This window comes from Centropristis striata, chromosome 11, assembly GCF_030273125.1.
Source record: "Centropristis striata isolate RG_2023a ecotype Rhode Island chromosome 11, C.striata_1.0, whole genome shotgun sequence".
In the NCBI taxonomy this organism is placed as follows: Eukaryota; Metazoa; Chordata; class Actinopteri; order Perciformes; family Serranidae; genus Centropristis; species Centropristis striata.
The window spans coordinates 19,991,554-20,005,624 of record NC_081527.1 but is presented as its reverse complement, the minus strand read 5'-3'; the positions used below and the strand labels follow the sequence as shown (position 1 = coordinate 20,005,624).

The window sequence follows — 14,071 nt, the reverse complement described above, 5'->3', positions numbered from 1 at the left end:
CTTCCCCTCTGTCTCCCCCTTTCACTCTCAATATCTCTCTCTCAATCAAGCTACAAAATGCCCCAAAAATATCTTTTTAAAAAATAATTAAAAAAAGACTATGGTGGTGGTGTCTGTACTATGGTAAATTTAAGAGTATACTGTACATTATCCATAATTACAGTAAGCTGTCTTATCACCATAGCACATATACTCAGTCATTTTACTATAAAAAAAGCCATGTCATCTCAATTAATTGTCCATACTAGTTATAACTGTCTTCATAATGTCTTTGCAGCAGAAATAAAAAATCAACCACATTACATTACCTGATATCCCTGTAACTCTGCTTTTCCTTCTTTCTTTCATCTAAATCTAATGAAACTGCTCAAAGCTGAACAACCACAGATTCATGTGTGGTCGTCACAAACGCTTATCTCTTACTCTGTATTGAAAACCCAGTGATTCAAATGAACTCAATGGCCCTTCCCTTCAATAAAACATTATATCAGAACTACTCCACAGTACCCATTAACAATGTCAGAATACGACAGCGAAAAAACAACCCTCTACTTTCAGTTCATAAGAGATTAGGATACTCTAAAAAATAAAATAAAAAACCCTGACCAGCTCACCCCCGCCCCTCTATATTCTGAACACAAGAAAAAAATTAGCTGTCCATCAATGGGAGAGAGAGACTCTTTGTTCAATAGCACAATGGAGGACATTCTGCTGTGGAGGATAGCGTCACATTCAATAAGCCGATGCTATGGTGCGGCAGCAGAGAGGACAGCAGGGCTGATGCAGAAATGACACTCTGACCTCGCACACCTCCCAGGCCTTCAGACCGGGCCTCTGTTTACAACCCACCAGTTCAGCTCATCTCTGCTGACCCGCAGTCAAGAGTCGGGTGCCGTGTTAAAATGCATTTCAATGGGAATGGAATGAGAGTTTTTAAGCTGCAGAAGAGAGAAACTTTACAGGCTAATCACTAAATAGAGAGTCTTTTGAGAGTGAGGCATGTGCAGACCCTGTTATCTGCTGTGCATCTGTTAGGGGTGAAGTCTGTTACTACTACACTCCTGAGAATAAACCTGTGACGTAGAAATTATGTGTTCATTCAACACTGACTCTCAAAGATTAAACAGGGCTGAAACCTGATATTCAACACAGAGGTGCTGCTACGGAGGATCTGACAATGTATTAAAGTGAATGGGAAATCAAAAAGAAAGCTTATACTTTCATCAAAGCCCACATGGGTGAGAAGACATGGGAGCTGCATGCACATTTCAGGTGATTTTCAGATTAATCCATGTTACATCACATCAAAAAGGCCAAACTTGATATTGGTGTTGTACACCTCTGAGACACGAGATACAGCAAAGGAGAATATTTCCTAAGATGTCCAACTATTCCTTAAGAATGTCAAATCCTGACTGTTTGATTAAAATATTACTTGAACTAACAAACTTGACAAGATGGTTCAAGCATTGCAAATATGTCGGTCTTGTAGTTGTTATTCTTTAGCCCCTGTGTTGATACTCCTGTCTCCTTCTCCAAACTAGGGGCGTCCCAACTGCTATATAATGTAGGAAATAGCCTGACTATGGATAAGTACCTCATAAAACCCTACTTCCAAAAAAATCAAATCAATGATGATCAATGAAGTTGGGGTGAAGTAAAGCTAGCTAGCTGATCTCAACATGAAGAAACCTACTTTAGGTCACGTGGGAAAAAGTGTTTAGACATGAACACATAAGGATAATTACTGAGAAGCTACAGAATGATAAAAACGGCAAAAACATAATGTACTGGCCCTTTAAGACTGCTCAGAAAGCAACAAATTTGAGGTGCTTAGGATAAATGTCTCAGAATAATGGATAAATAATTAGCACCTATACACATTTCTAAAGATACCAATCTCAGTGTTTAACCTATGCTTTCTTTGTGACTCACTATGTAGAAAAATGAAAAAGAGTAGGCCATAGTTGGGCCTGTTCCATGCTTCACAGATGTGTTTATTTGAGGCTTTATTTAGGCACAAGATCTACAACTAGTAAATACTTACTGAGCTACTCTATAAACACCAGCATTCCACATTAACAGCAATTTACATTGACATACCGTGTAAGCGACACAGCTGGTGATATTGACTGACATTTCTAACTCTATAACAGTTTCTAATCCATATTCACAGATACGCTTTTGAAATATAATCAGCACATAGTAAAGACTACACTTGCCAGAAGTACGAGCGGCATTTCTCTGACACAGATGGCCCACAGTGACAACTGTAAGCCAAGTTTCTAGAATCACATTCAAACACACACATATCAACCTTTAAACCACTACAACCCATCGGGAAACCCCTGTAAACCCAGCCTGTAGTTAATGCTTCAAGAATGATTATTAATCAGGACTACATTCCTCTTCATGGTTCTTGAATTAAACTACCAAAGCTGCATTATACAGAACTTCTGCTGCATCATGACAGCATGTGGTCAATGGAAACGCTAATTAAAATAGTTCAGTATATCTGGCTGGTCATGAGGAAATAAATCCCGCTTCAGCAGCAATGGAAAGATGCATTATCATCATTCTCTGCTTGTGATTAGCAGATGAGCACTCTGCTTCACTCTCCCTGGCAATTGAGTACAAGAAAGATGCAGTGTGTACCAGGGAGCTGCTTAGGTGCCACACAATGCCTACAGAGAGCTGTGAGGCTTCACTCTGTGTGCTTTTTGTATCTCTCTGTGTCGTCCCTACAGCTATCCCCGCTCACAATGTCCCATTGTGTAGGCTTATTAGTCCTTTCTTGAAATCCCAAGCACCCCTCTTGAGTAGCAGTGGATTTAGGTGACTGTCCTTGCTCTGACATTGGACCAGCAGTTGGAAATATGGGTGTCAGCGTGAGCTTTTAGGATTTTTCCAAAACACGGTTATTGCTCAAGGTGCAAAATAACATTACAGCGATGTATCATCATAACAATCGGCTAAAGGAAATACACACAGGTCAGAAATCATAACCTGCTGCTGAGAAAGTGTGATGCCACTTTGAGGCTTAAAAAACATTTACGTCACTCTGTTCATCACTGACACAAGGTGTTCTTGCTTTTTACTATCACACAGTCTGTCGGTGCTTTTGTAAATCATATAAGCATTATGTACTGTTATGGCATATAATGATGTCCACGGGGAATTATCACAATATTTAGTGGTATCGCTGTTGTTTAAATACTTATTTCATACTTTTTATATGCATTTATGTTGGATTATAATGACTATTTTCATTTTTTGCACATCACCACCCATCCTCACCTACTCTTTCCTTAGAGTATTTGTAGAGTATTATTTTGTATCCTCCCTTTTACTGAGTAGGATCACTGTGTAGGTCAGTTACTAAATATAACGGTTCTATTAACATTGTGAAACTGCTGTAATTTTAAATATGTGGTTAACTCGTGAAATAGAACTACTTGTTTTGGTACGATTGTTAAGTATGTGATGTAGAAAATTATGTATTTAGGTACAGAACCTGACTTACAAGTTAGTTCAAGGACATCGTTTTAAAAGATGGTTGGTTTAGAAAAGGAACACAAACACCAGCCTCCTGGGCCAAAGATTGTGTTTGTTGCCACATCCATCCACCCTGACCTCCTCCGATCAGCAGACTTTGTCGCTCTTTACACTAAATCGCTTTACTCTTGGCATAATAACTGCAGTCCTATAACAAATGTCAATACTGGTTGTCACAACTTGCATTACTTTTTACAGGTATAGGTGTGAAGAGTGAATGAGATCAGCCTGTACAGTATACATCAATATGTCTTCTCAATAAACTACACAACATCCTTAGAATTCAAAGAATATAATGCAAGTTTGATAGGAATATAAATCAGGGTAGCAATCAGTCAACTCCTGTTGCAAATAGACCTAAAGAAAACTTCTCCCAGGAGGTTTATGGAACACTCCTCCATACTAAAATGAATGGCTAAAAATAACTGGAATCACAGTGCAGATACCATCTCTGCAGCTGCCTTCATGTATCACTGATCTGGATTCTATTTTACTTACATACGCTCACGTTTTTGAACTCCAACCCACCGATAAAATCCCTGACCACATCAATGCTCAAACTATAGTTCAAGGTTCAAGACAGTTGTAATCTAGTTTTGAGTCAGCAAACACCAGATTTACAAATATTAGTTTGTTCCTCTGAATAAATGAAATTCTGCTTTTTCAAGCAATTAATTATGTACCAAGGAATCTCGTGTCTTGCCAGATGACTGTTAGGTATTCATTAGCTTGGCCGTCTGTACTAACTCAGATGAGGAAGTTAAGGTCAGAAACAGTTTTGTCCAGTTATATAAAGTGCATGTTGTGCAACACCGGTGATGTACATTAGCAGCTTTTCTTATTCTTATTTATGTTCCCCTTTCCCCCCATGATAGTGTGTGACTCAACAACATAAAAGATGGAGTTTAACTTGATATCAGTTGATCACTGCTGTGATGCAATCCTCGGTTGGATATTCTTGGCTGAAAGCTAAAAACTTTGGTCTGCATAGAAACTTTCTGCTGCAGCATCAATGTCACTTCACGGTGAGGCTTAAAGATGGCCCTCTGGCAGGAAACTGGCCAGTTTAATTGTGATGATTAACAAGGCAGTATCAAGAGAATTAACAGATTTGGCTGTTAATGAAAAAGGTGGAGCTACTCATTAGACATGTTTCAATATAAACTCAAAAACTTAATTTTAAAAGATGGCATTGATTGCAATGTTTTCACTTTTATTTCTCTGTATGTATAGATATAAATTTGAAGAAATTAGAAATTATGTAAATGTAAAATAATGAGAAATTATGTATATGTAATGTATATATAAGATATTTAAATACAAAAAAAATATATACGTATCTATAAACTATAATATAATAAGCAGAGGAGGATGGTAGGAATTTATAAGTGTACACTTCCTACTCCCTTTTGAACATGTATGATTTAATTTAATCTGTTAAGTGAAATGTTGCATGTACAGTTTTGACCTGTTCTCTTTTTCTTTTCTTTTTTCTCTTATTGTATATTTCTTTTCATTTCACTTTAATTGTATCTCATATTTTGTGATTTTGTTTACTTTTACATGTTCGAAATAAAATTCGTAATCAATCAATAGGTTTGCATCAATTTTATACAATAATTAAGTGATTACAGTTGTGCTTCATTTGTCCTGAATTGCATTATTTTTCAGCAGCATCCCTCAATAAATGTAGGTCAATCTGTTGGTCTGTGAGTTCCAAAAACTACTGAATATGTTCCACAATGGGACAGTGTTACAAAGAGAGTCTATGAGCTGATTGCTCACATGGAGATGAAGCCCATCCCCTGGACTGATTCCAGAGTAAAGACAGAGTTTAACACACACAGCCATAAAAAACATTTTATGGATTGGGCCAAATTGTTGTCCAGGAAATTGCTCTTTTCACTTCATCATAATAGATAAAGTAATGGTTTGAAACCCCATCTAATCCTGGGGATTTTAGAGTCATTTTAACATTATGTTAGTGAAGTTTCTCAGTCATTCAGGTTAATGGATTATAAAGACGTTTTGTGAGTGATTACCAACCGGGCAATGTGATCAACTACCCCAGGGTCCCCGAAAGTCACTTTGCATTAGTTGATTTTAAGTTACTTTTAGGTGTGCGTGCTTCATTTCTGTAAGTGTGAACACAGTAATAGCACTCAGGGGCAGACCAACACAACTACACTTTTGAGGATGTGGTCTCTGTCTGGTTCCAAACTAGCTCAGGAGCTAGTTCATGGTGTGGTGTGTGGTGAGACATCTATCTGACTGCTTCCAAAATTGAGCTTCACTTCTGTGGCCAGGTGTATTTTCTGTGAAGCAGCAGAGCACACAACCCGTAGAAGTTTGAGTGATAGTGGCAGTTAGCTGGAGTATTAACTGAGCAAGTCTTCTTTGCAAAGTGTGACGCAGTATAGTATTTCCTATAGACCTGTCCTTCAAATTAATTCGGCATTCTGCTGGCATAGTTTTACCTGCCATATTGTCCAGATAATCACCACGGTTAGCAACAAATTCTAACACTGCTTTCTCACAGAAATATGCACTAGTCCAGAACACAGGACCTTTTTCCTGTATTTACTATGTTGCTCCCGCCACAGACACATCTGACCAATAAGCAAAGTGAACGATCTCACATGATTTGCATTAATGCATTTTGTTTCGCTTGGACGTTTCTCTCTGTGAAACCAAGGAGGGAATGCTCGAAGTTTATCAACTGATTCGGCCAGAGCAAATTAATTATAGGAGTTAAAACTACATTTGTTTGGGGGAAGTATTTCATCAAATAACCTTCAACGGACATAAAAAATACTCAGCCAGATAGCATTCCTGTGTACTGGTTGGTTTTTGAGCTTGGTGGGAATTGAAAGCAATAAGCACCCAACAACAATTTTTTTTCCTGGGGCGTCCAAACATTTTAAATTAGCCTGCCACGCTTCTCCAAGCCTCTTGGATTGGTAGCAAAACATCTTCAAGTCTAACAGTGAATCTACTTCCCCACAAGTTGGCACTTCTCTAAATGTCTGCACTGCCATTTTGGGCACACATTTTCTGACCCGGTCAATCTCACAGGTCATCGTCTATGACACGCCTGTCTAATTTAGATCAGATTCAGTAGCGTATCCACAAGCATTGTTTTAAAAAGATTTTAAAAATGTGATTTGAAATTGCAACAAGAACTGGCACAGAGATCAAACAACACCCTTAATACCAAATCAATGCAAAGGGAACCGTGTGAGTTGAGAAAAATCCCCATAGGGCTATACAAAAACCAGCATGATGTGTCATCATCATATAAAGGTCTTATTAATCAACAAAACAACAGGGAAACCTGAGCAACAATGGGAATTCATTTTGTCAGGGCTGTAATTTATATTCACTCTTTCTTCAGCATTTTCAGCTAAATGCATGAGCCACTCGTTTCTTAGCAACAGACTCTGCAATGATGCAAGATTGAAGAGGAACAGCTCTGCAGTTCCACAGTGCAGGTGAACACAAGTCGGCCAGTGTCTCCTGTTGCAGCTCTTCAAAGCCTCTTGAGGTTACGGTTATTAAGGCAACCTGCATCTCATTTAAAAGCATGAAAAAGCAGCAGAATTCACATCAAAGCTAGTGCAATGTTTTTTTGTGTGTGTGTAACCAAAATCTGCGGTGCCTTCTGATATATAGTGCAAGTTTATATCAAAATATCAATTTAACACCATTCTTCATACACACAACGTCAAAGTTTACCTCAAGCAGGTATGTTTAACAGATTCATAAATAACCGCTTACGGTCTTTCTGTGTCTGTTTTGTTGTTCAGCAGTGGGATTTTGCTTTGAGGGTTAAACATTTATCAGTTTAACATTTTGTATAAGCCTGCAGGTGTGGACACAATACAACAACTATCATAGTTTGTGTCTATTCCCAAGGATACCCTTAGAAATACAGACGATGTGACATCCAATTGAGAGATTTCTAATCTCAGACATCAGGTTTAGCATGCAGCACATCAGAATAAGAAAGCAAGGGGCTTGTTTCTAATCTTTGTGCTAATGTTTGACAGTGACATAGGATGAAACTGCGAGGAAGATGTCACAGAAACAATAGTTTCTGAAACCAACAGAAGCCGCAGTATGTTAATGCTGTCCATATGTCGTGTTTGGACAACAATAAAAAGGTACAACGGCCTTCAGACATGACCCAATATTCATGAATTTGTTGGCTAGATATCAGTATACATTTAAGTGCTAACACGCTGTCTTTACTGGGGGGTTTAAAGGGCATTCTGGGAAAAGATAACTCTGAAGTCAACACAACAGCCTGAGAAATAATGCACAATAAAAGTGTAGTTCAACACCACAAAATGACTCCTAGAATGCTTTTTATTTGTGACACCAAACTCTGGGAGTTGAAGGACAATTATGTTTTGCACTTTTTTTAGGAAACAGAAACAAAACATTTGTTTTAAAACAGATTTGTGAATAATACCAGCAATAACCTTTCTGTTTTTGAGAGGTACATCTAAGAGATAACTCATAAAAGGCTCCAGTGTTGTCCTATCAAGATACGGAATAAAGACATGCCTTCATTGAGAGAAATTATGCAACAACCCTCAGAAAAAAAGGAGAATCATCTTCTCTTTAAAAAGGCTGAACTGAGACACCACAGGCCCACCAGTTGCTTATTATAACATGAGGATGAATTTCATGTAACTGATCTGTCCTGAACCTATGCACACATTTACAACAGGGTAAATGTCAAAACTCAAAAATATTATATAACAACCAGCAAAAGCAAAATAACATCTGTCCCTGCCTGCTGTGTCGGCGACTACATTTACCTGCACAAACTTTTTTGGGTTTTAATCTTTAAAAAAAAAAAATAATAATAATATTCCAACTAAGCTGTTTACATGGATAATGAAAATGAATATGCATCTAATATTGTTGTTTACATACAGCTGTGTACACTCTGATTTATGTAAATGCCCCCATGACGTAAAAACCTGTTGCTATCCAAGTCTTTCAACGTTTCAAAGTAAATTTGTTTCTCCCAGAAATTTGGATTTTTCTCTTCTGGGCCATGTACCTCTACCCCGGCCTGGCAAACTGTGGCTAGCTGGTTTGTGTGCAACAACCACAGCAACACAGAGAGCTGACCGCAAAAAGGCAAGAGGCCATGTGTTCCAAACTGCAGCAAAAACTCCATTTGACATGTATATTCTGAATGCGTATTTATACATGTCCAAAGCATGACACTAAAACATCAACAATATCCAAATCAAATATGCTGTTTACATGACCATATCAAATAAATAATAGTATAATATTAAATACTGTATATAGTGTGTATGTAAATAAATATCGAGAGGTAACATGGAATATCCTGTGTCAACTGTATATTCTGATTTTTCCAGGTAAATAATGTCAAGATCATTAAGGTCTGTTGACAACTTTAAATTGTTAATATATATCACCAATCTACATTCAAACCAATGTGTCAATATTTTCTTTAAAGCTGCATTAAGCATTTCTGCGTAACATTCAACAACATTTCCCATGAATCCTTGCCACTGACATGCTGTCAAAACCTCATGGGAAATGTAGTTGTTGAATGCTAATAAAATTGATTCTTGTGAAAATGCTCAAATTGTTCAGCCCACTACAGAAATACTGACTACCTTTACATGTACACTTATATTATTCAGAAAATGACAATAATTTGAATCAATCTGAATGTGATACAGGTCGTGTAAATACTTTTTTGCTTGGATATTCCAAATTAGGCCTTGTAGCATTTTCTGATTAAGACATGTGGGATATGCCGATATTATTCAGATAGCAGTCTTTGGACATATACATATTCAGTGCATTCAAAATATTTGTCTCATTCACTGCAGTTTGCAACACACCGACTCTTGCCCGTTTACGGTCATCTCTGTGTGTTGCTATGGTTGTTGTACACAAACCAACAAGTCAACAGTTTGCAGGGGTAGAAGTGCATGACTAAAATGAAAGCCCATATTTCTGGGAGAAAACATGCCTACTTTTTAACATTATAAAGGACTTGGATATCAACAGGTTTTTGGATATGCGCAAATATCGCAATCCCGACCTTTTTTTGAGATTTGGTTGAAGGAATTTTGATGCAAAGATGGACTCCAGCTGTCCATATTGTGTTGTGATAAACAACATTTTACATTGGTCTGAGTATCTGTGGTTGCCTGCAAACTGGAATATTAGTGGTATATTCATTTTCACACGCCATGTAAACATCTTAGTGGGAATACTGTCTTTTTCAGAATTAGGGTAAAGTGTAATATTTTGTGCATGTAAATGTAGTCACTGTTGAGGAGATTAACTCACATTTACTATCCCACTATTAACAAAACGCTGGTTTTACTGACAATCAATATTGTTTCTCAAATTCTAGAAACATAATAAAACAGTGGTGTGTTCTGTTGATCGCTGCCAATTAAACCGCAACTTGACTCCTGTTATTTGACCATACATAATGTATCGAGATAATGCTACGTTGCTACATTATTGGAACCAGTGGTGCAAGCATGTCCATTGAGACAGCTGCTGTAATACTCCTCAAGACCCCCTGACATCCATCTTTGATGGACAGTACACGGACTGCTGTGTCACACAGGCATCGATTGGATACATGGGTGGGTGAGTAGCAGGCAGAAAACACATGAGAAACCGCCACTATAATTTAAGGCGTTTACATCCATCAGCACAGTGCATCATCCTCTCTAGCATTTGACAAGCTGCTGTGGGTGATGTACAGTCACTGTCATTCTTCTCTGGTCAGGTAATAACATTTGGACTTGATTTCCAGTGTGTGAAGAATACACACGATGAGTGGCTTTATAACACACCCAATGATGTCCATCACGCCATCTCTACTAGCACATCATTTCTTCTCTCCTGCACCCAGTGGAACTACTCTGTATGTGTGTGACTCTGCATTGTTCACAGCAATCATCAGTTTAATGCAACATGTGATTTGGTTGCTTCTGCACCACTGACATGTGTTCAAAATGGAGAGAAAATAAGGTCAGACTGTAGAGCATAATGTGTAAAAACAGTGGTGCCTTCTGCAGATGCCATTAAACAGTAGAAGAAAATTTTAAGAGCACATTACAATCACACAGGCTGCCTCTTGTGAGTGCAATTGAACATTTTATTGTTAACACTGCAGTGTATGGGGGCAACTCACTCCTATGAGATCGGCTACGCCCCCAACCTCCAACCTCAAAGTGTGATTGTTGACACTGTGCTATGCGCCCATGACAATGTGTACATAAAAGGAAGGGAAAGGAGACCCCCCTCAAAACACCACCACCCCCTATCCCCCAGCCCTCAATGAATGAGAAAACCCAGTATGATTCCCCCCCTCCTACTCACCTTCAATGGAGATTACATGCTCTCGAATCTGGTTCTGCAGGGCCAGGTCATCGATGCGCTCGATCAGGTCGTAGATTGCGTAAATGTTCGGGTGGACAGACTCGAACCGATGGATCTCTGCTCTGATGGCCGCTGAGTTGGACAAAACAAACTGCGAGCCCGATGAGCCTTGCTGGCTAGCCTGGCCCGAAACAGTCCCCGAACCGAACTGGCCAGCCCCTGAGCTTGCAGACGATCCGGATCCGAACTGGGACGGGATGGACTGGGGCACTGGGACGGGAACTGGCGCCGGGACCGTGCCTGGAGTGGGCATGGCTGGCTGAGACTGCTGCGAGATACCGGACACTGGGACGCTCGACTGGAAATTCATCTTGGGTTTTTTTGTTTTGGTTTTGGAGCGACTAACTCTTCTTTTTTGTGTGAAACGGCAACACAGATATGCAGACTAGAATTTGGGATTCAAGCGATGCGAACAAAAGAAGTCCGCGCGAATTGATGGTGTGGAAAACGATCGGCGCAGAAGCATCAATAGTTGGTCGCCAATTGCAACAAAACGCGGCTCGTGTTCATATTATTAAAACTTGACTGTGATTCATTTTCCGTTATTGGCCAGATCTGTCCAGGGCCCTTTTTTCTGTGGCTTACAAACCCGCAATGCCTACCACTGGGACAGTCCTCTGTGGGCTACACCGCTGTTGTGGTCAAACCCGTCTTCCTTTTAGTTGCTCTGTTTGAAGGAGACAATGGGCTAGGCTTCAGCACGGCGCCCTGGTCCACTGCCTTCAATGCGTTGTTTCTGCGCTGAAATGAAATAGCGTTTAGTCCTCTTTGGTCCAAGTGGTCCCTGCCCAGCGCCCTCCTCCGCATGCTGAAACGTCACCCAACACGTAATTGTACTTGAGATGGGGGAGGGTGTGATTGGATTTGGTGGAGGGGGAGAAAAATCGCAACGTGCACATCATTATAATAACCTACCTGACAGTTATGCAACCGCAAAACTGGCTACTGCAAGATACACAAGTAGATACTGCAATTACATCAGGAAAATCACTCACTGTTAGTACTTGTTATTGTCTAGATTTAAAACTAAAACTCCCATGTAGGCCTACACTTTCATACCAGCGTGCACGCGCCCGTGGACGCGCGTGTATGCACACATACTGCAATATATGCTTTTAATGGATTTCTTTGCAGCAATATTCATTTTTATCCTCTTGTGACTCCAAAATACTCCATGTTTATGTGCAACTTTAGACTAAATCTTAAAACAGAATTGTAGTTGGATGTTTTAGATTCAAAATCACAGCTCATCAATCTCCAAATACTCATGATCCTTTACTAGATGTGCTGTAATGCCATCTCTTTCTTAATAGGCAATAAAAAATAATAATAAGTACATTTACATTGGTCACAGCCATTAAAAAAGAAGTGGTAAAGCAGAGTTTTTCAGTAATCCAAATACCCGGGTGTCACATTAGGCCTAGTTTTTCCACAACACTACACTTCATTAAATATCACTGCATATTTAAAGGGTCTTAGATTAAGGTACCTCATAAGAAGTGCTGTGATATGGATTATAATAGATCTTCCTTTCCTGCACAGAAAAAGGAAGCTGCAGAGCCACCTGCTGGTTTGAATGCACATTACAACAACAGCTGTTCAAGGCCAGATGACTGTCACAATCAGTCAGGAGTGTTGTTGCAGCAGTGTGGTGTTGCAGATAACGACTGAACAAACATAGACAAAAACCATAAGAGTGTCTATGATATGGTAAACTCTCAGGTAAAGTGCCTCTGCTTTTTGATGCAGGGAAAAAGAAAAGTGCCAAGATGAAAAAGTTTTACCGATAAAAAAAAGGAATTCAAATATAATTTAAGTGGGGAAAAGTATTACAGTTCCTAAACCCTCAGGCAGCCTGAGGCTCTGAAGCTCTTTTCCCACACATTAATAATACAGAGTCCAATAACCATTTTTTATTCTTCTTCTTGGTATTACACTCGGAAACACAGCTTCAGTCTTGAGGTTAATATTGGTTTTCACCTCAGTCTGATATCCAAGGGACATAAAATGCAGATAATTTTAAAGAAAAAACTCAGCTTAGCATTTTTTTTCTCAAACTATGTAATAAAGTGTTAATGTGATTTAAATTGTTGCCATGTATCTACTAAATTCAATGCTTACGAAAATCTTTTTGTGTGTTTATCTAATTCTGTTGATCTAATTCATTATGTAACCAAACCTGTTGTGACAGCGCAGATGATAATGCACATCTCTGAACAGCTGCAAAATGACACATAACTTTTTATTCGTTGCTGCAGCAGCGTCGTGCCTGAGAAATTATAAATTCAGGAGCAAGAACGACCTGCTGTTTTTATGATTATGATCATTATTTATAATTTACATGAATTAATGACCGATTGCTGTGTCTTTATTTTGTGCTTCTGCTTGTGCTGAAGGAGAATTACCCAAATCTTCAATCAGCTTCCATGGCTCTGGAAAGTCACTGTTTACAATACATTGTTAGAATGTGAATGCAGACATATATATACTCCTCTTTATGTAACACACTGCACGCCGCATGCTGTGCGTGTTATCTTCAGCCTTCTGCCACCATCTGTTGACCAAATTTGGAACTTCCTCCTTCCAAACATATCAACATGCTCATCCTGTTGCACTCCACTTTAGTGTAAACAACATTTATAAGCGACGCTGATTGTTTAATCTTGCAATAAAGATTTTGTGACTCTTCAGTTCATTTCACAGCAATATTGCATTCATCATCTATTTGCATAACAATTACCTGCTGGTTGGTGAGCTTCTCTGATAAATATTAAGCAGCAGGAAGCTACACCTGGAATGTGGTGGATCTCAAAATAACGTCATGTTTATGTTTATCTGCAGCTCATGGGCTTCATGTTCTGTGCAATTACATGAATAATGCAATTAATTCCCTGGCTCATTTAGTATGTACTGACACGTGATAATGTTGGCATGGCTGTTATGTATTATGTAATAAGGGATATGACACAAGAGTCGCCTGCAGGGCTCCTCTTTTTAGCAAATGGTCGACCAAACATGTTGCTGTAACAGTAATTACAACATACAACATGGTGAC

General features: G+C 39.0%; 1 protein-coding gene across 1 annotated transcript in view; it reads right to left on the bottom strand.

Moving 5' to 3' along the window:
• agap3 (ArfGAP with GTPase domain, ankyrin repeat and PH domain 3) overlaps positions 1-12,341 on the bottom strand; it is a 133,747-nt gene extending 121,406 nt beyond the window's left edge. Inside the window, exon 1 of the mRNA XM_059343758.1 lies at positions 10,957-12,341. Coding sequence (XP_059199741.1) covers positions 10,957-11,326 — 370 coding nt within the window. The 5' untranslated portion in view covers positions 11,327-12,341. The remainder of the gene's footprint in view (positions 1-10,956) is intronic.
• Positions 12,342-14,071: the final 1,730 nt, after the last annotated feature.